This window comes from Rattus rattus, chromosome 1, assembly GCF_011064425.1.
Source record: "Rattus rattus isolate New Zealand chromosome 1, Rrattus_CSIRO_v1, whole genome shotgun sequence".
Classification (NCBI taxonomy): domain Eukaryota; kingdom Metazoa; phylum Chordata; class Mammalia; order Rodentia; family Muridae; genus Rattus; species Rattus rattus.
Genome location: NC_046154.1, coordinates 209,384,339 through 209,410,332, shown reverse-complemented (window position 1 = coordinate 209,410,332; position 25,994 = coordinate 209,384,339). Strand labels below are relative to the sequence as shown.

The following is a 25,994-nucleotide window of genomic DNA, read 5'->3' as shown; positions in this document are numbered from 1 at the left end:
CACCATTAACAAAACTAGCTCTAATCCATGTGTGCGCACAGAGAACACTTAACAAACATCAGTGTTAACCCAGAATCTTTTCCTGCCGTTTTTGTTTTTAAGTTGTGACTGCAGCAGTAAGAAGTCTGTCCCTTCTCTGGATCCATGTGAACACACACATGGTGTGAATGCCCTTGGAAAGAGTGACAACAAGAGGACTTTCAGGCCAGTTCACAACATGGACAATTCGCTGGAATTATAAGATACCCTTGTCCTTAAAACACACTGTTTTCTTTAAAAAAAAAAAAAAAAAGGAAAAGTGATCAGATTTCACCTTGAATAGTTCTGCATCTCAAAAGGGAACTGGAGAACTTTCTAAAGCTCTTACACTGACTGGGTACAAATACTTTACTGTTACTTGACAAACACATTTAGTGCATGACTTACACTGGGACTGTTATCGTTTCTTATGGTTTTGAGATTTTTTTTTTTGCCAAGCAGTGAAGTGATGGGAATACCACAAAGGTCAAGGTGAGGAGAGCCATGAAGCAAACCTTTACCTATTGAAATCTATTAGCCACAGAACCTGAAGCAAGGATTGGTACACGGGCTTATGGGCAAACTGGGCATTTTTGGATAGCTTTTACATTTTAAAAATTGACTTTAAAAAAGATTTTATTAAAAAATTAAAAACTAGATTTACTCCTTTTTATTTTATGTGTGAATGTTTTGCTCACAAGTATGCCTATGCACCATGTGCATACTGGGTGCCCAAGAAGTTCAAAAGAGGGCACTGGATTCTCTGGACCTGGAGTTACAGGTGGTAGTTAGCCATCATTTGAGTGCTGGGAATTGAACCTAGTTTTCTGTAGGAGCGACAAATGCTCTTAACTACTGATCAGTTCTGCTCCAGTCAGAATCTTTACAATTATAATTTTGAAAAATAAAGTCAAAAGGGCAATTCAACACATGTGAAAGTAGAATGAAATTAGAACTTCATCTATAAATACTGTGTCACTGGAATGCAGCCTCCCCCTCCCTTTGTGAACTCTACTGTGCTCTGCAGGATGAGAAGCTGCAACACCACTTGTAAGGCTATGGAGGCCTAACTCATTAGCTACCTTACTGCCTACCTGCTCCTTTACAGAACAGTTGCTAACCTCACCTTTAATGTAGGGTTTATATTTTTGGTATTATGTCTGTTTACTGAATATTTGCAAGATGCTCTGCTGGTTTTCAAAATAAAGTTATCTAGCTACATTTACAATTTAAGAGATGTGCGATTTCCATGAAGTTATAAACTACTTTTACATTCATTATAGAGAAATTTTTGTTATTTTAGATATACTCTCTAGAGCCCCGCCCCCTTGTTTTTTTTTTTTTTTTGGTTCTTTTTTTTGGAGCTGGGACCGAACCAGGGCCTTAAGCTTCCTAGGCAGCGCTCTAACCACACACTAAATCCCTAACCCCCCCCTTGTTTTTTTATATTGTTTTGATTTAATTACTAAAATTAAGTGATGGCAGGGCTTAAGCAGCGGCTCAGGAGAGGACACTGACTGGCTGCTCTTGCAGAGGCCTAGCAAGGTTCCAGCACATAACCATCCTTCACTCCAGTCACACATGGTACATCCAGAATCCTCTTCTGACTTCTGTAGGCACTAGGCACTCACAATGGTGCACATACAGACATGTGCACAAAACACTCTTACATATGAAATAAAAATAGATCTTTATAGTAAGATAAACGAACTCAGTGATAGTTGGAATTCTACATCTCTAAATATGTGCATAATTCATAAACTGTGCCATCTGAAAGTAAAAAGTATAAACTCTTACATACAAAGCAGAGGTTTTCCCATTTCAAGGGCAGATTAACCAAAGTGCTAGAGCAGAGAGGAAGTGATGTATGGTAGCCCATACAGAGCCCTACAGTTGTGAAGGTGCTGCTCTATCTGGCTGGGCTAAAACAAACAGGGCTTCCCTTATCTCTGAGCTCTATACACTTGCTCATATTCTGGGAGGATGCCATATACTTACACTTCTAGGATCTAGATTCAACTCTGCATGATATGAAATACCTCTCTGAAGACCAACTCCTTGATGGTTACTGTGGTTAGCCAACATATCTGGGGCTGAGCTCAAATTATTTACAAGTCCTTAGTGGCGGCATCTGATTCTGTGCAGCTGAATATGCTCAACGATTCCCCAGAAAACAGTCCCACTCTTCCTTTGCAATTCTTTTTGCAATCCCTAGGCAAGGAATTGTTGTGGAATGTCCAACATTTTAAGTGATTCTGCCTCCTAGCATGTGTTAGAAAGTATAAGGAGAGTTTATGGCTTCTCAATTCTAAAAGGTTTCTGAGCTTCAGATTTCTGGAACTGGTTGTGTCCCTGTTACTTCTTATCCTACTGGGACTCAATGTTGTTAGCAACCTTCTGTGTGGTTCTAAGAGACCCTGACCTTCTGAAACCTTTCCAGGTGTTGCTGCCACTTTCTTGATCTCTGCAATATAAGCTGCATTGTTTAGTGGAGTTAAGTTCCATGAACTTTAGAAATCCTTCCTGAGACTATGAATTGACTAATGCCCAAGGTTGCATAAACATGCATACACAAATGTTCCTAAAACCAAACATGCTGGGCAGTTCAGGATATGACTCGGGATCTGGAAAAAGGAACATTTTGCTCACTGTGACGAGTTCCAGGTGCAGCCTGAAGTTAAGTGGTTGGTTTTTCTGATCCTCAGATGTAAGCTCTCATTAGAGCATAGCAGTGTGTGCTGTTGGGGGTGTTGGGAATTCCATGAGGAACCTTTGGGCCTGTTAAGGCCTCTGGCTTTGAAGGTCTTAAAATGCATTTCGGCATGCACAAAAACAAAAAAGTCAACATTTTCTTCTAAGGGAGTCTGATTTATTAAATGCAAAGTTTTCTTTTTCTTTTTTCTTTTGGTAGGCATGGGGCTGAGACAGGGCTTCACGTTAGCTCAGCTTGGCCTTGAGCTCACTATGTGATAGAGGACAGTTTGAATTCTTTGATCCCCCTTCCTCAACTTTCTGAGTGCTGGGATTACAGGTGCACCATCACACCGAGTTAAAGACAATGTTTTATACAAACAATTTATATACATTAAAAATTACAGAAGTTTGGTAATAGTGAAAACTCTGCAAGGGTTTTATATTTGGACCAACAGTCCTCTATTACTTTGGCTTTAGGTCAACTGTATCAGAGATTTCTGAGCTCTTCTTAAAACCTCACAGATTGGCTAGTTTAACAGATGAATCGTGCTGCTAAAATACAGGGAAAGAAGATAGGATTGTGGATATAAAAGTGCATACATAAACTAATAAGCCAATAAAAGGTAAGAGCCTGACCAATACAGACCTGGATGCTCACAGCTAAACATGGAACTGAGAATGGAGACCCCAACTGAGGAGTTAAGACAAAGACTGAAGGAGCTGGAGGGGTTTACAACCTCTGGGAAGAACAACAAGATCAACCAACCAGACCCCCCAGAGCTCCCAGGGACTAAACCACCAGCCAAAGAGTACACATGGAGGGACCCATGGCTCCAGCTGCATATGTAGCAGAGGACAGCATTGTCTGGCATTAATGGGAGGGGAGCCCCTTGGTCCTGTGGAGGCTTGATGTCCCACTATAGGGGAATGTCAGGGCAGGGAGGTGGGAGGGAGTGGGTGGGTAGGTGAGGGAACACCCTTTTAGGGGCAGGCTTTTGGAGGGGAAACTGGGAAGGGGGATAACATTTGAAATGTAAACAAAATAACCAATAAAAAATAAAAATAATATGGCAACAAACTACATAGAGATGTTGTGAAAATAAAGTAGTAGTTTTTTAAAAGCATTAAAACAATAGGAACAGGGGTTGGGGATTTAGCTCAGGGTAGAGTGCTTGCCTAGCAAGCACAAGGCCCTGGGTTTGGTCCTCAGCGGGGGTGGGGGGGTGGGGGGGTGGGGAGGTGGCTGGGAGGGTGGGGTGGGGTGGGGGATGAACAAGGGTACATGAGGTTTAATGGGGTCCTGCCTCCGCTCTGCCACTGGGCTCGGCGGCTGGGGAGGCAGGACACAGGAAGTTTGACAGCGCTTACCCCATGCTGCTGCCTAGCAGATACCATTCCCCTTCTGGGTGGGAAAGTGCAGTCTGAGAGCAGCAAATAGCACGCCCTGGCTGGTTCAGGGATCCCTGCAGGAAGCTGGGGGCTTCTCAGGCTCTTGGGCATCCAGGCTCCACTGGATGATGCAGAAGGACTGATAATGGAGTGGGGGCTGTCGGGCTAGATATAGCCAGGGGCTGAGGGGGAAAGCTCCAGATGGTCCCACAGGGGTGGGGGGTGGGGGGGGGGTGGGGGTGGGGTTTGGTTTGGTGGCTGCTGCTAGCACAGAGAAGCCTTCTAGGAGAGATTAGCGACAGCTCTGTAGGCAAAGGGCTTCTATGGCACCCCGATGAAAAGAGACAGTCCATGTTTTAAGACGTTTATTGTCATGGCGGAAAGTGGATGAGTAAAACCGTACTCCACTTCTCAGGGTGGTCTTGAGATTAAATACCTTTTGCAGGGAGGAGTGTCTGGGAAGGAAAGTTCATTGGCTAAGCCTTCAGGCCTTTAGGTACCTCATTATAATGGGGATCTGTCTTAAGCCTATTGTGGTCAAGTCCTGTACCTGTGGAGGGACTTGGGGTGTGGCTAGTGAAGGCTCTGGTTTCCTGGGAGTTGGGCGAAACACCGACCATCCCATTTAGGGTTACCAGGGTTTCAAGCCTTTGCTCATGGTCCCACAGGTGCAGGGGTGACAGTGGCCATCCATTCTTGTTTCTCACTGACCTCTCCTCTACTGAGGAGCTGCATGTCCTCACAGCCCTGAGCCATGTCTTAGGACCAGTCTTCCCAGAAGAGTTCCAGTGTTCAGCTCCTGGTGGTGACTCTGCAGAGGGTGGGCTGAGCCCTGTGGCTGGCTGTGTGTGGCTATTAGAGTATACAGCCACACATTATTGTATTTACTGAGGTGTAATTCTTGTCACTGGTAGTGCATTGCTGGGATGTAGTGACCATGGAAGCCTCTAAAAGGTTTAAAGGGTAACATAGTTAGTGCGACTGTGGTTGGGTTTGCCTGCATACGGGGCGAGCGTGTGCGCATGCGTGTGCCCGTGTGTATGTACACGCTTCTACTTTTGTGACTAATAAAAAAAATAACAGAAGAAACAAACACAGTGCCTCATGTCACACAGGGAAATGAACACTAACATGGGGAAGTTTCCTGAGGATAATTAAAACTTTTGTGATTCAGAGTAAAATTATGAGTGCAAGATCATGTTGTGTGAGAGGCTTTTGAAGAAATTGTATTAAAAGAGACAGTTCAGTGGTTAAGAGCATGCACTGCACTTCTGTGATTGGGTCCCAGCGTCTCTGTTGGGGCTCATGCCCAGGGATCCTGCAGTTTAGCAGCTGTGGGCACCTGTACACCCTGACCCTAGCCACTCCCACACACTGTAAAAACAAATCTTTTTTTTTTTTTGTTCTTTTTTTCCCGGAGCTGGGGACCGAACCCAGGGCCTTGCGCTTCCTAGGCAAGCGCTCTACCACTGAGCTAAATCCCCAACCCCAAAAACAAATCTTTAAAATGAGAACCTGTATTACAAAAGCTTAGAGTTTTAATGACCCGTTAAATTAATTTGATTTAAAATTAAGATATTTAAATAAAGAATATTTCATTGTATCTACATTTCCAAATTTTCTGACAACAATGGGGTGATTTCATATGAAAAAAATCTCAACATAACTAAAAGACAGGAATCTAGCTCTTGGGGTACAGATGAGAAAAGAGAGGAGGTGGAGTCTGAGGTGGAACAGAGTCTGAAGCTGGTCCATGACCACATGGGAAAACTAGCTCTCTAATTGAATGACCCGCTTTTAATCACAAGCAGATAATAGCTTATTACCCAGAGTTTTAGAAATACATTTCTTTTTCTTATTTAAGACCACATCTTTGCATTTAATTCATCTGTAGACTATCCCTGTAGGGCACATCTTTCTAATTATCCCCATCTAAAGTGACAGGAAAATGGAATTATACCGCTTGGAAAACAGACATCCTTTGCTATGTCTTTTCTCAGTGCTCCCCAGGGCGAAGTTTGTCATTGTGGTCACTGCATGATCTCTACTGTGACTTCTGCCTTTGCTATTGACAAAGCATGAGCAGAGAAACTCTGAGTAAGTGGTCTGCACCTACACCAAGCACCAGGCTAGTGCCTTACACAGAGCAGCGGCTGTGTCATCCCCATTCTGGAGATGGGAAAGCAAAGCACAGAAGTACAGCATGTTGGCCCAGCACAGGACAAGATCTCTGCTCTCAAGGCCTGTCGCTTTCCCCAGCAGCACCCACACTTCCCAGGGAGCATGGCCAGTGAGCACTCCTGGGTCTCCATCAGGTGCCACACACACAGACATAACTGCAGAGAAAACAAACCCCAATCTGAACAATGACTCTTGTAAGCTGACTCTCAAATACCTGTGGGGATTTGTGAGAACGCCAGCTGTACTGGTGACTATGGAGGCTCGCCAGGAGAATGTTTTCATCAGTATCCACCTGGCCAAACCGCAGTGTCTCCTGTGTGTCATTACAGATCACAAAGTGGCTGAAGACCAACTCTTCTACCTCAGGGCATTTGTTCTGGAAGAAAAAGAATATGAAAGCCAATGTGTGTATCAGATTAATTGCAAGATGTTTGGCAGCTGTCTGCCCAGTGGCCATTGTTTTAACACACAAATGCTAAAGCATCTGTTGTCATTAGCTCTGGTATACAGAATATTCTATACTTTTAGGATAAGCACAACAAAAATATCTTAAAGACATCATAAGTTCCAGGAATGTGTTTTGATTTATATTCCTACAAAATAAATCATACACACAGAGGAAGAAAAGAACAACGAGATCCCACAAACGTTTAACATTTCTTAAAATGAACTAACATGCTATAAAGAGTTCTGTGCTGGGCTGTGCACATTTCTGAACAGAGTACCAGAGGCTAGAATTACCATGTTCCTAGCCCTCTAAACTCTACAATCAAGGCCAATTACCAAAGCCACAGTTTGTACCCTACAGAAAGTAAGGATCATTTAGGTTACAATCCTGGGGCCCTTAAGAGGAACAGAAGGAGTGTGAGTGAGTATTTTTTGTGTGTGTGTGTGTGTGTGTGTGTGTGTGTGTGTGTGTGAGAGAGAGAGAGAGAGAGAGAGAGAGAGAGAGAGAGAGAGAGAGTGTGTGTGTGTGTGTGTGTGTGTATGTGAGAGAGAGTGTGTGTTTGTGTGAGTGTGTGTGTGTGTGTGTGAGTGTGTGTGTGTGTGTGTGTGTATCTGTGCAGGGAGAAATACAAATAAAACCATAACTTCCCCTCTATTGTTAAGAGGCTGAACATACAAAACAGATCAACTCCAGAACCTATGTAAAGGCCAAGTTGCAGTTTTTAAGAGGAATGATGTTAGTTAAAAATGTTTCCAGTATCTGTTTTATTCAGCAATGGGTCAGTAGCTAATATGCCCCATTAAACAGTAAAGGATAATCTAATTAGCCCTAGGCTTCTATGCTGATACCTCTTTCTCAGCCTAAAGGGTCCCTACTAGTTATGACATCAAAACACTGGCTGCACTGTCTTTATCACCCAGGTTGTGGCCTAAAACCAGTCAATATGGCTTCAGGGAAACTAAAAGCACAGCTAAGAAAGGGATCAACTAAATTTCCAAGTAGCTCATCAATTTGTGGGTAACAGAACAGATACCTCTCTTAAGGGGACCTCTGTTTTCTTGCTCAGGATCTAAAGAATGCCTCACTCTAGAGTTTTCCCCTTTATTGAGGAGAGGGGAAGTAAAGGGTGAGCTAATTCAGAAGCAAGATGATGCAGGGGGTTAGGGTGATGCAGGGGGTTAGGGTGATGCAGGGCATTAGGGTGATACAGGGGGTTAGGGTGATGCAGGGGGTTAGGTTGATGCAGGGGGTTAGGAACATGAAGCCCAAGGAATCTGTAGTAGTGCTAAGTGGTACTCTGCCAAGACAGAGACCAAAGCTAGAACTCCATCAGCAAAAAATTGGTGGAAAGAGAATCCAACCTTGGACATGCAGAATACTCTCCACGTGGGTGTTCTACGGTTGCAAGCTATGAGGAGGCAGGAGCAACACCCACCCCCATTCAATCATCTATCCATTCTTGCTTAACCTCTCAATTCTCATGGTGCAAAACCTTGCTTGACAGGCACACTAGTCCGCAAAGATAATTAGGCTGAGACCCAAGTATTTATGACCATTAGTGCTCTCTTACATGAGTTTTAACTGCTACTCATGAGTTTAAAACATGCCTGCTGTTTGGTTTCAGACATCAGCTTTTCCCAGACTGACTCCTGTTCTGCCCCGCTCTTCCCAAGGAACTCCCACACTACTCTCATCAAGTATCAAGCTGTTTCCTGCCCAGTCAGTTCCCTCTGCTGGGACCTCTAGCCCTCTAATCTCTTGTTGGATTGGCCTGCCTGGATCCAGCCTCCTGATTCTTCTATGTAAAGTCAGTGCCTCAAAGTAGCTCTCTGGAATCCTCCCCAGGCCTGACTAGGTTCCCATTTGATGCTGACATGACACTATTCATCAGCTTAGAGGACCTGCTTATTTCTTCCATTACCTGGAGAAGGAACGGGACCTACATCTTTTACAACTTTACCTCTAATACTCATAGTAATTCCTGATGCTTGAGTATTCAATAAACACTTAGGAACCAAACAGATAAGAAAAACAAATCTTTGTTTGCTTTCTAACTATGCTGGGAAGTGAGCTCAGGGTTAGGAGCACACAGGCAAGCACTCAACCAGCGACACACACCCTAGCCTAACTCTAATAATAACATTGGCAAAGCATGTTGACTTTGTAATAACTAAAAAATATTTTAAAAGTAAACTTAAATATCTAATTTTATGCTCAGATATAACTGCCAGCCACACTTGGATTGTATTTTTCAGGCAGTCTTTTTTCCCTGAATGTCCTGGCTGTTACTTTGTGCCTACTTTATCCAATTCTACTTAATCTATTTATCTAAAACCTTTAATCAACTAGAATCACAGTGTGTAATTAGTTTTGATGAGATTTTTCCACTTAGTATTATGTAATCAAAATATAATCAAACTAAACTGCTCTCCTTGTAAACATGTCTCTCTCCTTTCCATGAGAGAATAAAGCCTTGAAGGAGAGGGTACGGCTCCAGTTCCCACTTAGTTACACATCCTGAGGTTAAAATTCACTTTTCATAATGAATTGGGATCAATCTTAACACAGAGGTTAAGTTACCAGCTAGAGGTTGAAAAAAATCATATCCCTTTCTTCGTCCCTAAAATCGGATGAGGGTTTAATAAATGATGAGGGTTTTAGGAAAAAATGTAAATTGAGGAACACAAGGGGGTTGTTTATATTTTTCTAAAGAACACTTGAGGTCTTCAGGGAACTGTTTCTCAAATGCTCCTTCATCTATGGAATTTATTATAATTGTAATAAACTTCCACATTTCTAGTTTTAGATTCTGTTATATTATATTAAAAACTTATATTCATTTATATGTCATAATCTACACTAAATCCCAGAATGCTTGCAAGAATTTGTAGCTAAAAGATGGCTTACTTATATTTTAAGTTCATGTCATGTTGAACAAGCAACTTCATGGCAATCTGTACATTTGATATATAAGAGACACGAGTGTAACCTCCTTTTAAATGTTATTTTGTTCAAACCAGGAAACTTGACACAGAAATCAAAAAGAAAGTGGTGTTTTGAGTTCATAATTTAGTTTCATGAAAGCAACTGTCAGCATTTTATAGACACACATATACACACACAAATGGATGAGCACACGAAGAGAAGAGAAGAGAAGAGAAGAGAGGAGGGAGGGATGGAGGGGGAGAGAGAGAGAGAGGGAGAGAGAGAGAGAGGGAGAGAGAGAGAGAGAGAGAACACAGAGAGGAGAGAGAGAGAACAGAGAGGAGAGAGAGAGAGAGCGCTCTATAACCATAAAAATTAAGAATCAATGAAAGATGATGTTAAATTTGAACTTATGACCTGACAGTAAAGAACCAAATTTTTCATGCTTGATAATATGATTTTAAATAGTAGATGGAGAACTCAAATGTTTTATTCTACTCATTAAATTCATCTTCATTGTCAATAACTACACTATATGTCAGCATCATAAACATACAATAAAATTCAGAATAAACTTCCTTCTAAAGAAAATAAACTACATTCAGGACAAAAAAAAATGAGCAAAAGAAGCCTTTATCAGCCTGTTACAATGGCGAATGTCCTCTGATTTCAAAGTAGTGTACTTTCCTATTTTCTTTAGAATACACAGGGTCCATGCCTACCACATTAAAACTTGGTGGCGAGTACCCTTGACATGGGAGGAAACAAGAAAATTACAGCAACAATTACAGAAGCATATCCTCTGTGGCTCCTGTTAACACTGCCAAATCCCCGTACGAATCAGAACCAAGTATTCACAGAATGTACCTGTCAGCAATCTGCTGTGGGACACATGGCTCTACTTAATGGAATATTCCTCCAAGGCACTGTGCTAGCCAGTCAGTCATTCACAGTCTGATGTGGTTTCAGACATTTAAATATTTATGTACCATATTTTATTTATGTGTATAGCTGTGTCTAGGAGAATATTTTTCTCTGTAAGAAACTCATGTTTGAAGGCCATTTTGCAGTAGTTGCTACATATGAGTTCGCTTATAAAGCTCTGATACTAAGGCACAAATGTCCTGGATTTAAACGCTCTATCAAGAATTCTTCTCTATTTTCTACGTTTGTTTTTTATTAAATGCATTGTTCAAATATGAAAAAAAACCCTAGAAACTGGAGCTATGGAAGTTTTTTTCACGTTGCTATTTGAACCAGCTGCAAAGATTTCGATCACACTAGCTCTTATTTTACGCATGTCCTTTGCAACACGAAAACCATGGAATGCCCTTAAAAAAGACTTCAAATACAAACCAGATGTGTTATCTTCTTTTCCTTTGCTATTGCAGTACCACGTCAAGCAATTACTTTTTAAGTCTTGTATAGGTCTTCATGCATATAAAGCAAACATTCAATTTTATTTCTATAAAACCTAATTCTCATAAGCATTTTTGGTTAGAAAACTTGAAAAATTTAGAACTACTTATTTCATAAATTTTTTTTCCATAAAGATCCTTAAGATATTCTCATAAAAATCCCCCCTAAGTTCTCTTCCTTGTCCCTAGGAAGCTTCTTTACGGGAGCAGATGTCCTCCCACGCCTTCTAGTGCCTGCCACTGACAGAGCTCAACACAGAAGGACTCGTACTGGGAAGCCATCTCCACACAACTCTGTGGAATATGAACAAAATGGCGACACATGTCTTAGCTTAAATGGTAACTAAATTTGAGGGCAACTATGAAAATCAGCACAGCAGAGGGGTTTGTTTGCTGTGTTCTTCTCCAAGTGTTCTGTGGGAATGTTGCATTCAGAGACAGCACACGCAGGTCGCTTTCCCATTCTAAGTCTGCCATTTATAACTGCCTTATATTCTGTCTGTTTTCTGATGTGAGGAATTTCTTATAAAAGATACAAGAGAAAATTATCAAAGTTATTATAATTCTCTATGAATATAAGTGCTTTCTAGTGAATTTAAAAGGCAGGATGTCTGCAAAGGAAAACAAGGCTGCTTTCTTTCCATGTTGTAGCCCAGGGTTCATTCATGCTTTTGTTTGAGAATCTGGAAGGCTTAATTTAAGTCCTTTATTTCTACAGTGGACATTCAGACAGTCTGGTCCATAGCAAAGTAGAAGCAGAACCACAATACTTCATAGCTAAACAGAACCACAATACTTCATAGCTAAACAGAACCATAGTACTTCAAAAAAGAAATCTTGGGAATAAGTTACTCCCCACCTACATGTGGTGATCGGGCCCTAGGAAGATGGCACGACCCTGACACAAGTGTCAACCCATGATCTCCAGAGTCTGTAAAGAGAACGGTGCCTTACTTTATATAAGTAGATGCCATGACTCTGGCGAGTGTGTCAACCCACGATCTTTAGAGCTTTGTAAAGAGAACACCCGTGTCACATTTGTAAACAAAGTGGTGATCTCAGACCCTTCATCCCTCACATTCGGGTTTGTCTCACTTGTAATTCTGTGGTAACGTGGAGTATGAAGTAAGATGTACATGCGGCACGGCGCTTCTGGAATGAGCATACCTGCTGCCATGCTTGAATTGCAGTGCTCAGGGAATGAACTACGTGCTGCCCAAAGTTGACAAGCACGGAGTCCAGGATCACAGTACAATCCAGCAGCTTCTGCCCTCCACTGCTGGAAAGTGCCATCTGCCCACAGATGCCAAAGGGTTTCACCACACTTTGCATCGTGACGTTTCTGCATTCCAGAAGTTTACAATCCACCTGCGATGAGAACCGGATCTCCTGGCAGACAGGAGCACTGTTCCACTGCTGAAGATACAGGTTCGGTTCTCTGAAGGAAATGATCATGTATTCCAGTTCAGATGGGACATTTTTATCAGAAACGAACGGCTGTAGGTGCTGTGGTGAAGCTTTTAAGAAAATAAGAAAAATAGTAATTAAGATGTGTCAATCCCTCATGGAAACAAGTGAGGTGATGTGTAAATGATTCACTTTGTTCTTAACTTTAGTACTTGATAGTAATAGACTTAAATAACTGCTGTGAAAAATGTTAAAAACCTTTGAAGTAGCATTTGACATCTGAAAATACACGGTTTTGTTCAGTCAGGTCTCTTAATGAACATTGCTCAAAGGTTACTTTCTCTTCCATAGATAAAAATGTTTGATCACAGTAACAACTACGAGGAGATGACCATCTAAATCTCTCTCTCTCTCCCAACAAAATCTCTAAAACAACAAAAACACGACTCTAGGAAAAGCAGGGAAACTCCATTTTTGCTGAGAAAGCAAGATGCTTAACAGCAGCTGGTCCAGGTTTAATCTCCCCTTTCTCCACTCCATGTATACTGAATTAACCAGAGAATCAATTGCAAGTAACACTGGGGATTTATAGGAGCCTACTTTTGCTACGTGGGGAATTTATATTTCTTTTAAATGTGTAAAAATATGAGTCTTGTAATTTAATGAGAATGTGCCCATCTTTTATAGAGCAGGTACCTTGAATACAGGTGACAAATTACAAGTTCTTTTGGGATCTATTTTCCACTAATGTAGGATACAAACTAAAATATGCATTTTTTTCAAAAAGATCTTAATTGGTACAACAGCAAAACCTGCAGCTAAAACAAAACACTTCCTGAAAATTCTCTTAGAAAACAGGTCTAACAAAGCATGTCACTACAGTGCTACTCACTGAGGAGTAGGGCCACACCTGCTGCACTCATCAGCCTTAGTAACTCTGGGGTGTCCAGTGCCCATGCTGGGAGCTGAGGTGCCGTGTGGGAAACACGCAGGACTATGACAAATGACACTAAGTAGGTGTTCCCTTGATGCAGAAATGACGCCCACCTGTGCCAAGTTGGTCCAGGTGATGGCAAAGACGGAACTCCAGGTGAGCGAGCTGGAAGGACACGCAGAGGGATGGGACGAACCATGGGGTGAAGCACGAGTCGACTCTGGTGCAAGCAGCCAGGGCTGTTGGAGTTACAAGCGGCTCACAGGTGCTTTGAGAACCAGATTCACTTGCAGAGCTGTGGAAAACAAAAGACACTAAGCAACCTCCATTTCCCAATATCACAGAAGGACATTGTCTTTATAAAAGGCCTTTAAAGCTAGTACTGAAACTCCTACAATCAATATATTAATCATTAACTCTCATGTACTACTGTCACACAAGAGCTTTTTACTTATAAATTCAGTTTATTTTGAATATGCTACAAATATTTGCGGAAAACTTTCAAATTACTCTTCAGCCTCCACACATGTTGACTTAGATCAAATCCCATTTTTGCCTATAACTCTTTTCACAAAACTTATGGATGGTTTGGTGAACTATTGTAAAGGGGACACAATTCTGAGCATGCCTTGGCTGTTGGAAATCCTAACCTTTCCTGTGTCATGGCAAACGTCTCAAGGTTGGTTCATGTCTCTATATTGTCCATACTTACATTCTGTGAGGTCATCTAGACTTGTTATTGAAGACCTACTGATATTGTATTTAGTGGCATAAAATTATAGCCATGTACAAAGAATGTAATCCTTTGGATGGGCAATCATGCTATAAGAATGCTCACTTCCCTTGCCTATCCTCTCGAAGTTACATCCTGTGGTCATCTGGCCAACATGAAGAGTTGAAAGCATCCGTCTCGGAAGAAGTAAGCCCTTGGCTTTCAAAAATCCACAACCCAATTGGCGACACACTGCCATCTAAACACCATGCAATGGAATCATCTCCTGGAGAAGGAGAGTTGATGTGCTATCAGGGTGGACACAGGAGAGGAACTCGGGGCCTTCCAAACAAACTGTAGCTCACATCACTTTTTTGGGTTGACGTGTATGGCTTAAGTTCTTAGGGGATGCAACACTATTCAAATGGATTAGTTTGGGAAGTGAGATGCTTGCACTGAGCAACTATGATACACTTCTGCATTATTTTGGACAATGACCCCTCAATTATCCTTGGTTTCACCCAGCAAAATATATAGGGTACAATCAAGAAGAGTGCCAGCCAGTTAAAGGTTCAATAAGTGACTTATTCTTTTGCTCTAAAAACTTGGATGGGGAAAAAAGCAAAAAAATGCAGGAAAGAAAGTGACTTGAAGTTTATGGGCTTCTGGGTTGTAAAACTCGAAGAGCAGAACAAGAGCAGCCACCTGTAGTTTGCTCAGACATGGCACTCAACTGTTCTGTAACCTGAATTAAGAATGCTGAAGTGTGAGGTAGAAAACATCTACTGTCCCTTTCGAGAATCTAACAGAGAGTAGCAGACATGGGTTAGTAAAAAAACGATTGGCAGCAGTTTCCCATCCATAACCCCCTATTCCATCTCCTCTCACCCTTCTTCTATGAGGGTGTTCCCCCACCCAACCAACCCCCTTCCCGCCTCCCCACCCTGACATTCCCCTACACTGGGGGGGTCTAGCCTTGGCAGGACCAAGGGCTTCTCCTTCCATTGGTGCCCAACAAGGCCATCCTCTGCTACATATGCAGCTGGAGCCCTGGGTCTGTCCATATGTACTTTTGGATGGTGGTTTAGTCCCTGGGAGTTCTGGTTGGTTGGTATTGTTGTTCTTATGGGGTTGCAAACTCCTTCAGTTCCTTCAATCCTCTAACTCCTCCAATGGGGACCCCATTCTCAGTTCAATGGTTGGCCAGCATCTGTTGTCATCAGAGTTTTTGATCTTAGCCATCCTGATTGTTATGAGGTGGAATCTCAGGGTTGTTTTGATTTGCATTTCCCTGATGACTAAGGATGTTGAACATTTCTTTAGGTATTTCTCAGCCATTTGAGATTCCTCAGCTGAGAATTCTTTGTTTAGCTCTGTACCCCATTTTTAATAGGGTTATTTGATTCTCTGGAGTCTAACTTCTTGAGTTCTTTGAATATATTGGATATTAGCCTCTGTCTGATGTAGGATTAGTAAAGATCTTTTCCCAATCTGTTGGTTGCCGTTTTGTCCTATTGATGGTGTCTTTTGCCTTACTGAAGCTTTTCAATTTTATGAGGTCCCATTTGTTGATTCGTGATCTTAGAGCAGAAGCCAATGTTCAGGAAACTTGAAATTCTTGTCATACAGATCTTTCACTTGCTTGGTTAGAGTCAACCTGAGGTATTTTATGTTATTTGTGACTATTGTGAAGGGTGTTGTTTCCCTAATTTCTTTCTCAGCCTGTTTATTCTTTGAGTAGAGAAAGGGTACTAATTTGTTTGAGTTAATTTTATATAAAGCCACTTGCTAAAGTTAATTATCAGGCTTAGTAGTTCTTTGGTGGAACTTTTGGGGTCAGTTAAGTATACTATCATATCATTTGCAAATAGTGATATTTTGACTTCTTCCTTTCCAATTTGTATCTCTTTGATCTCCTTTTGTTGTCTGATTGCTCTGGCTAGGACTTTTGGAGTACTATATTGAATAAATAGGGAGAGAGTGGGCAGCCTTGTCTAGTCCCTGATTGTAGTGGGATTGCTTCAAGTTTCTCTTCATTTAGTTTAATGTTAGTGACTGGTTTGCTGTATGTGGCTTTTACTATGTTTAGGTATGGGCCTTGAATTCCTATTCTTTCCAGGACTTTTATCATGAAGGGGTGTTGAATTTTGTCAAATGCTTTCTCAGCATCTAATGAGATGATCATGTGTTTTCTTTTTTCTTTGAGTTTGTTTATGTGGTGGATTACATTGATGGATTTTCATATAGTGAACCATCCCTGCATCCCTGGGATGAAGCCTACCTGATCATGATAGATGATCATTTCGATGTGTTCTTGGATTTGGTTTGTGAGAATCTTATTGAGTATTTTTGAGTCGATATTCATAAGGGAAATTGGTCTGAAGTTCTCTTTGTTTAATCTTTGTGTGGTTTATATATCAGCATGCTCTCTTAAACATCCCTCTGTGGTTCCAAAACTCAGAGCAGAGTTCCTCAACTGCTCTGCTTCCTTTGCCTCATGGCCCTCCATTTTGAGATCAGACTTGATTTTTCCAACTTAATTCAATATTAATTATGATTTCTTATGTTAAATTCTAAACCAATTATAATTAAATTTCTTTAATATCAATTTCTATTTGAAAAGGTATTCATCCCAAACAATTTAAAATAAGATGAATTTCAAAATATTAGGTAATGTGAATACCCTATGCCCCACTCTGCACACACCCCCTGCCCAAAGGTGTGTGACCGCAATGTCAACAGCTCAATGAAAACGTGCTTTCATGTGATGAGCTGCATATATTTCTGTCCTCTAAGGGCTTCACACTTCAACAGTGCCAAAGTTACAATAGAAATGTTTATGAGTGCTTCAGTGTCAGAGGAACTGACCTTGTGTAGAGAACGACTTCCCCTGGTGAGAATACACTCTTCCACAATTCAAATCAAGAAATAATTTCTAACTGGATACTCCTAATAAGACAGTTTTAAAAAATTAGCTTAACTGCCTCCAGCTTATTCTCTGAAATCTCCTGGATTTTGATGAGGTAACCTCTCCTTTGAGGAAGCAATCTTCCTCTACATTTGCTAATTCCCTGGAGAGTTGGTGCTCTTTGACTTGTAGTAAAATCAAGACCCTGCTTCTTACATATGCTTTCACTGACAATATGGTATATTGGAAGGTAATTATTTTTAAAGAGCCTAGATGACCTGGAAATAGAATGTTTAAGGTTAAAAACATTACTATTATGAAACATACAATGTAGTCTATGAAAGACACTGTGAAGCTACAGACCAAAATGCTAACCAGAGTTACTTCAGTGTAAGAGCTCCAACAAGTACACATTATTAACACAAACAAATACTCTTAGAAGAAAATCATTTGTCACTATTTAAAACATAAAATAGACATCAGAACAACACAATGTGTTATGATTATTACATATGGACAGAATTAAAGTTACATAAACAAAACAAAACAATGGAGTGGTGTATTAGTGTGATCCAGTGAGAAAAGGGAGTGGACCAGGAACTAAGGCAGCAGGCACTAAGGCTGACCATGAAGAGGACTGGGAGGTGAGACAGTGAAAGGAAAGAACAGCAGGGCCTCATGGCACACTCACGGCACACGTGGGCTCATGGCACAGGTGGGCTCATGGTACACGCAGGCCATGGAAAGGGCCCTGATTGAGGTTTACATTCTTTAACTGTCACAAAAGTATAAGCAGAGAGGCTTCTCAGGGAATGAAGCAGAAGACGGGCTGGACATTTGCTGAGGTTATTTTTCTTTAAGTTTAAAAATACACCAAGCAGGCAAATACCAGAAATGGGCGTAATGTGGAAGTATAACATGGACTAAGAAGTTCTGGAGGCATGATTCAGAATACCTGAAGCCGACAGCTTCTGAAACTGACTGTGACCAATGTGACCTCCTGGGGCAAACATCAGCTCTTCGAACTTGGTTGGCCACGCTTGCCTACTGTCTGCAGGTTTACCTCTTAGAGTTAAAAAACATCTTTCATGATGAGCATATTTGAAAACCTTGATTTTAGATGTAGACAGGTACATCTATGTAATCTTCCTTTTGCTGCCTAGTTTATCTTTATAACATTAATTACTCTGTCAAGATACTGAGCTATTTCCTCTGATTTTTGGGTTCAGGATAATAGATTTTTTGTTTGTTTGGTTTTATTCATTATTTTTACTTTACAATAGGGAAGAGGAAGAGGTTCTTTTGCAAGGGTTCTTAGGCTATATTATGAGTGAAAGGGCAGTGAGCTTTTCTTCCTTTTACCCACAATTCAGGCACAGGCTAGTATTAGATATCCACACTTAGCCTAGTGAGAGGCACAGGAGAAGAGAAATGTCTGCTGAACCATTTGCTGCTCCTCTCATCTGGCTCTCTGTTACCTTTGGTCATCTGTTGTATTTTGATTGTTGTTTAGGACGATTCTCCACAGATCTGAGGACACCAGTTTCTTCTGGTCATGTACAAGATTGATATCTGGCAACTGCAATTCACAAACTTTGCTTTCAGACAGACTGAATTCTTGAAACGCAACAAAAACCTTCTGGAGTTCATCCCAATATTCCAAACTACAAGGGACCTATAGGAAAATAAAGAAACCATTAAAAGTTGTAAGTCGGAAACTGTGGAGCTAGAGAGGTGGTTCAGAGCTCTTGCGGGGTTAACATGTCCAGCCTCCAGCACCAAGATGGTGGCAGCTCACAACTGTCTGTAGCTCTAACTCCAGGAGATGACCCTGTCTTCTGACCCTCAAGGGTACCGCGCATGTACACTCTGCACAGTCACACACACAGGCAAAATACCATACACATAAAATAAATAAGTAAAAATTAATAAATTAATAAAAGTGAAACTATACAGTGTACTTGTTGAAATGTAAATTAAACTGTCAAGGAAGACTTGATAGGAAGACAAAAAGGTATAAAAGACGGTGCTTTAGGAGCGCCTTTCCAGTTTCATTAACCCGGTTTACTCTAGAAGAATCATTAAAAAAAAGACTCAATAGTAAAAACACCCACGGTGAGAGCAGACAAGGCTGGAGTTAACATGCTAATACATTAAAGGAATGATGGCAAGTACTGATTAAAGTTCCTCTGTAGTAAAAGAGCACTTTCAGTCAAGCAGCCAAAGAGATCACCATTGCTCGCACAAAAGTAAACTTAGGATAAATTGGAGAAGCTACAAAGTGAGAACATGAAAGAAAGTTGCTAATTTTGATTTTGAAAGAACAAAATATCACTAAGTATGTGACAAAACTTAAGAGTTAGAAAAAAAGCTTCATTGATAAAAATTAAATATAAAAAGTATGCACGCTAAGACAGGCAAGACTTAATGACAGACTGGGACTATTGGTTCAGGAGAGCTCTTCCAAAGCATGGGAAGCACATGAAGAGTGGGCACATGTGCTTTACAGAGCACACCAGTCAAGCTCCACAGCGCAGCTGTGCTCGAGGTCCCCAGTACAGCATCCTCAAGTCTTTCTGCATGGCCCTTGGTGGAAGACAAGGGGAACCCAAGGCAAACGTGATGCTCACGTTGGTTGCTGGACGGTCGGTAATGCTGTCTTTTATTTGTGATCGTGGAGTCTTACACTTTCCACAGCACTCATAAAACACTTACCAGCTTTCATAGGGCTAAAGAACAGATCCTAACAGCAACCATTTCATAGAACAAATAAAACTGTCCCATAGACATGAAAAGCCACCATTATTGATACTTAACAAATATGAATTAAGCAAATATGTAACCATGAAATTAATTAATATTAATCTATGTATTTATTAATTAATGTATGCATTAACCTGGCAGTTTAAGAAGATTGATCCTCTGCTTTTTGCACAGGTGAGTGAAAACCCCCACATTCCTAGGCACTGTGAATTAAGTGCTTATTTCTGATATTTAGATTTCACTGTTACTGTAATTCTAGAGGGTATGTACATGTGTGTCTCTCTTATGTATTTTATTATGTTTGTACATGTACTTCAAGAGGATTAATAGGAAGAGTTGAAACAACTCAAACATCTATTAGTGGGAACTGCTATAGATTTATAGAGTGGATTAACACAGAATGATTAAAATAAATAACAAATACAAGATACACAAAAGATGCACAGGATATGTTATTAAACTTAACATTTTAGTTTTAAGATGACATGTGGCTAATCCTATTTGTCTTAAAAAAGTACCCTAGTGAAATGCGTTTGCTGTTTGGGAAGCACTCCCTTCTCAGAGCTGGTACTACCTTTTCCTGTGGTCTCTACTCCTAGTCTGTGCCTCCTGGACCCTTAACTTCTTACATATTAGACGACACTAGACTCTTGAGACACTCAGGAGAAGGAAGGGCATATTACTTTAAAATTTGTTTTAGCATTTAAATCAGTTTTGAGGCCATAATAAGATCTGAAAAAAAAAAAAGCTTCCAAAGTAAACCTTTCCTTCCTTCCTTCCTTCCTTCCTTCCTTCCTTCCTTCCTTCCTTCGTGATTTCTAATGTATTTTACTCTTACCTAAAATGTGAAGGACAGAGATCAGTATCAACTGCTGTCCTTAATCACTTTTCACAGTCACTGAATCTGATTGGTTAGACTGTCTGGCCAGCAAGACACAGAGATTCTCCTGTCTTTACTTGTAGCGTGGGGATTACAGGAGTAGCTACACCAGCCTTTCATTAGTGCTGGGGATCTGAACTCAGGTCCTCAGGCATGGTCAGTGTCTTAACATTACTTCTGCTATAATAATACACCATGACCAAAAGCAAGACGGCGGGGAAAGGGTTTATTTGGCTTATAGATCCATATTGTAGCCCATCATTGAAGGAAGCCTGGGCAGGGACTTACACAAGGCAGGGACCTGGAGGCAGGAGCTGATGCAGAGACCATGGAGGAGTACTTACTGCTAACTGGCTTGGTCCTCATGGCTTGCTCAGCCTGCTTTCTTAGAGAACCCAGGCCCAGTAGTCCAGGGATAGCACTACCCACAATGGGTTGGGTTCTCCCCCATCAATTAAGAAAATTAAGAAAGTGCCTTATAGATTCATCTTATGGGGGTATTTTCTCAAGTGAGGGCTCCTTCTTTCAGATAAGTTTGTGTCAAGTTGACAGAAAGCTAGCCACTGCAGACAGCAAATAGCTCACCGATTCACCTCTCATGCCCCATAAGTGCAGGATTTTGACTGTGCATGTGTGAGGGGGTGACGCTGGATGAGGAAGAAGAGAAATGAAGATTCATGAGTACGCTGAAGCAGATGCATATGTTTGGGGAACTTAAAGGTAGCATATTCATGGAATTCAGTGTTAGTTAGGCATGGTGGTATGCACATGTAACCTCAGCACTTGTAAGGTAGAGGAAAGATAACCAAAGTTCAAGGTCAGTCTTAGCTATCAGGAACATAGGGAGTTTAGGGCTAACCTGTGCTAAAAGAACAAAACAGTAAGAAAATCAAGAAACAAAAAGAGACAGTAATTCTCATTTCTTGCTACTCATGTAAGCTTGTCCATAGCCTTGTCCTCTTTGGGTCATTGTTTCAGTATCCTCTCCAATTGGAAATACCGATTTTATTATTCTCTTGTGTCGAAATCCTCCCTGTCTTTTAAAGCCCAAATCAAATGCTTTCTTTGAGTTTTTTTCAGAAAGCAGCGAGCCTGCTCTTTAGATTAAGGGACCCACAACTAGGGGCAGAAAGAATGTGGGAATGGGGTGCATAGGAATCTTAAAAGGTGTGTAAGAATCTTGGTGGAAGACTGCAGCTTTTGCAAAAGTACATTAACATATTTCAGATAGCAGAATGTAAAGTTCTACATTCTTGGTAGAGAGGTTTACATCTTCAATACAGTTGAAAATATGTTTCTGGCCCAGAACCAGAAGTTCTACATCAAAGTTAACACATAATAACCAATGAAAACTGGCTGTCATACTGAGAATCAGAAGGAAAGAACAGCAGTCAGTTCTAATGGAATCAGAGACGATTTGAGATTGTCCAATCTGGAAGCAGTGTGGGAATGAAAAACGACTGCCCAACACTAGGGACGGAGGGAAAACAACTGTGAAGTTTAGAAAATGAGGAGTGCTAAAGAAAAGCATGGAACTCACAACTGGTCAGGGGCTGGCTCAACAGTTAACACCCTCAACTGGAACATCCAAAGACTCAGAAAATTCTGGAAATAACAGAAAACTACTATAGAAATAGGCTCTACTACATGACAACCATGTGCTTGTCAAGATTTTCAGTTATATGTCCTATTTTTATTGTTTAACAGAGAGAATTAATAAATTCACATGAAAATCTTGTTGAAAACATTTAAATTATATGCTTATTCATATATTTACAAAAGTTAAGAATATATTTGACCCAGAGCTTCCAGGGACTAAGCCACTACCCAAAGACTATACATGGACTGACCCTGGACTCTGACCTCATAGGTAGCAATGAATATCCTAGTAAGAGCACCAGTGGAAGGGGAAGCCCTGGGTCCTGCTAAGACTGAACCCCCAGTGAACTAGATTGTTGGGGGGAGGGCGGCAAGGGGGGGAGGATGGGGAGGGGAACACCCATAAGGAAGGGGAGGGGGGAGGGGAATGTTTGCCTCGGAAACCTGGAAAGGGAATAACACTCGAAATGTATATAAGAAATACTCAAGTTAATAAAAAAAAAAAAAAAAGAATATATTTGACTTCAGCACCAAACCCTTTGGCTATAGACATAAAGAAATCAAGATGCAGCTAACTGGAGAGCTTTCTTTCTATTGGTTGGTTCTCAAAAGGTCAGAAGGAAGCTGGGAGAGAAAAGGTTATCCACAGTCTCACTTATTTATGGCAGCTGCACTAAGTCCTCTGGGCAATAGTGGCACTAAGTGTAGGGGTGACCCACTGTTTTCTGATTGGATCTGAGGGTTCCTCATGGGGGACCACTGCCTTCTGATTGATTTGAGGATTTCGCCACAAGAGCAAACTCATGCCTGGTTTTTGTAAACCTGGTCAAGGGCTTGTGGCTGGGGAGGTACTGAGGGGCAGGCCTACTATTATTAATATTGTCTTGAAGATGCATGGACAGAAGGGTATACTGATGGAAACACTGACACACTATAGCTTCCACAATGATGTACACACACACACACACACACACACACACACACACACACACACACTTTTTACTTTTTAAAATTTTCTTTAGGGGAGGTAGGTTACAAGCGCAGATGATGATATGAAGGGACAGGGAGATGAGTGGGATTAGGGAACATGATGTGAAACCAACCAAAGAATAAAAAGTTTTTAAAAAGAAAGCTAAAAAATAGTGTCTTGTTAAATAGCCATTGTATCAACCTATGTCTTCTACCCACTGTTTAAATGTACATGTCGTATTTGGCCTTCATGAGAGAGGCTTCTTAGTACAGTAACAGTGATTAATAAAAAAGAAAATCTCGTAACTGGCCGAAGTGCTGAGAATAGGCAGTACTGGACTGCTCAGTTCTAGAAGGGGCATCTACAGAAGTGGGAGGAGCCGGAAGATGGGGAGATGTGCATAGCACAACTGCAGTGCTCATCACCTCAATGTGGCTATGGTTCCCTGTCCACCACTGTACAAGACAGGCTCTGTCAGCAGTGGCCTGTGGGACTACTGGTAGTTACTGGCTGCTAGTGCAAGAAGTGTCATTTTTTCAGGGGTGTAGACACTGCTAAATTACTCACAGTCCAGTAAATAACCTCTCAGCTATGTTCATATAAGCAACTATAATTAAACTCAGTGGGTTTTACACAAAATGAAGACACAAATGTAGGAGATACTCTTGGAAGAAGAAAGGTTTCAGCAGGAAATGAATGTGAAAGGGGAGGGTGACACCAAGTTTACACATAGATGAAGCTGCAAAGCATTCGTTAATGAAAAAGAGGAGTAGGTATATTTACCCTCAGCACACTAAAACACAAGCTAATACGCATTCTTAGTGTTTTAAAGGTGGTTTTATTTAGTGTTCCGATGGTCTTTATATTATCACTTCATTCTAACATTCAAAACAAAAACCTCGCCAGTGTTCCTTGTGGGACAGATCCTGGACCTTGGCACCTTTAGAGGATCCTTGTCTTATAACGTCACGTCAGGGTTTCTTTCTTTTAACTTTATCTTATTTTTATTGATAATTTTTCTCTCTTTCACCCTACAGCTCTGTTGGGTGTATATTACAGCTCCCAGTTTAGTGTTTTTATGAGATTCTCGAGTAGCCCGTGAGTGGGTCTCTGCATCTGTATCTGTATCTTGTGCCTTTTCTTGGGCACTTTTTCTTCTGTTTCCCTTGCCCTATTTTGATGTGTTAGTTCTTGCTTTATCTTAGTATATTATATTTTATTATTTATCTTTTAGAAGCCTGTTTTCTTTCTCAAATGAGAGACCAAAATGGGGTTGGATGCAGAAGGAGAGAGGTAAAGAAGAAGTGGGAGGGGCGGGGGGGCATGAAACCATATCAGTATATATTATGGGGGAAAAAAAATCTATAAGAGGGGAAAAAAAAATCCTGGTCCTGGAAAATAAACCACAGCTTTTGGGCAACTTAATGAGTATAAACTATACATCCCTAATTTGTAAAATAAGGCTAATAGAACTAAACTGTTTTAAAGCCAAAGCAATTAATTTTATCTTTTTTTTTTTTTGGTTCTTTTTTTCGGAGCTGGGGACCGAACCCAGGGCCTTGCGCTTCCTAGGCAAGCGCTCTAACCACTGAGCTAAATCCCCAACCCCAATTAGTTTTATCTCAATGCCATTTGGGGGATATAGAAATGATGCAGCAAAATTTACATTTCTAAAAGATTCTAGATAATATAGAAAGTGAATTTAAGCAGCAAGTGTGGAGGGAAGACAATCCATTAGGAGATTTAAGGTCGAGATGTTAAGAGCTGGGGTAGCAGGGGAGACTCCTGGGACCTAACCGTCAGTCCAGACTGCTCAGATATGAGGGTGACATCATGTCAGGTGGTATGTGTAGGGTAGAGGAACGGCAATCCTGAGTTCTGGACAAACTGAAGTGGAAACACCAATAAGCCACTCTAGTAGGAGCAGTGAGGATCCAGACACTGCAGAGACTGCAAGGTGTTGACTGTGTTGATGCTCAACTCACTCCAGGTCATCCTGCCTTACCCCTCCACCAGGGGCTATGGAAGCAGTGACTATTGAGGTCTGGTTTATTTATTTGCGAGAGGGTGCTTTTAGTGACGAAGTCAGGAATCTGAAATAGGGAGCTGACTGGGGGACAGAGAAGAATAGAGACAAACCAGTCTTTAGACAGGAAGGGATAAACCTCAGTGAGATGGTGACGGGGAGGAGGGAAAGCAAGGGCCGTGTTGCAACTGAGTCTTGACGTACAAGAGACAGGGTCAATGGCTGAGGTTTTAAAATGAACCCATAGCTCCTTCTTTCAGACCTTTTTGCGTGCTATGTTCTTGGCATGAAACTGTAGCAGCTTAGGGGCTTGCATGTAGCATATTCTGAGCAACGTTTTCAAATGATGTAATACAGCTGCGGTTCACCCTCCTGTACTACTCACACTCCCAATTAATGAACAGAGTTAGCTGGTGAAGAGACACCAGTGTCGGCTTTAGTGCTGTGTTAGTCTCCATCACCCCAGTGCAGCAGTTCTCTCATTTAGAACAGTTTGCCATGGGCCCATCTGTGAAGAACCCCACTTTCTGTGCACTCACTTCCTTTGTCTCCCAGTTAAAGCTGACACCTTTAGCTAGTTTCTAGATAAGTAGTGACATAAGAAAACTAACAATTGAACATGGTCACATTGTTCTTACAGCTTCATATGGTAGCAATTAATTATTCCCAAGAAAGAGTTGGCTCTGTTTTGTGTGATCTATTTAAAATAATTTTAGTATGAG

At 41.2% G+C, this 25,994-nt stretch overlaps 1 protein-coding gene across 1 annotated transcript in view; it reads right to left on the bottom strand.

Annotated features, from left to right (window-relative positions):
• The window catches only part of Vps13b (vacuolar protein sorting 13 homolog B), a 543,994-nt gene that overhangs the window by 88,933 nt on the left and 429,067 nt on the right, over positions 1–25,994 (bottom strand). The window contains exons 40-43 of the mRNA XM_032914442.1: positions 18,513–18,709; positions 13,528–13,709; positions 12,241–12,590; positions 6,497–6,658 (exon numbers count right to left, since the gene is read on the bottom strand). Of these exons, the coding sequence (XP_032770333.1) occupies positions 6,497–6,658; positions 12,241–12,590; positions 13,528–13,709; positions 18,513–18,709 (891 nt within the window). The remainder of the gene's footprint in view (positions 1–6,496; positions 6,659–12,240; positions 12,591–13,527; positions 13,710–18,512; positions 18,710–25,994) is intronic.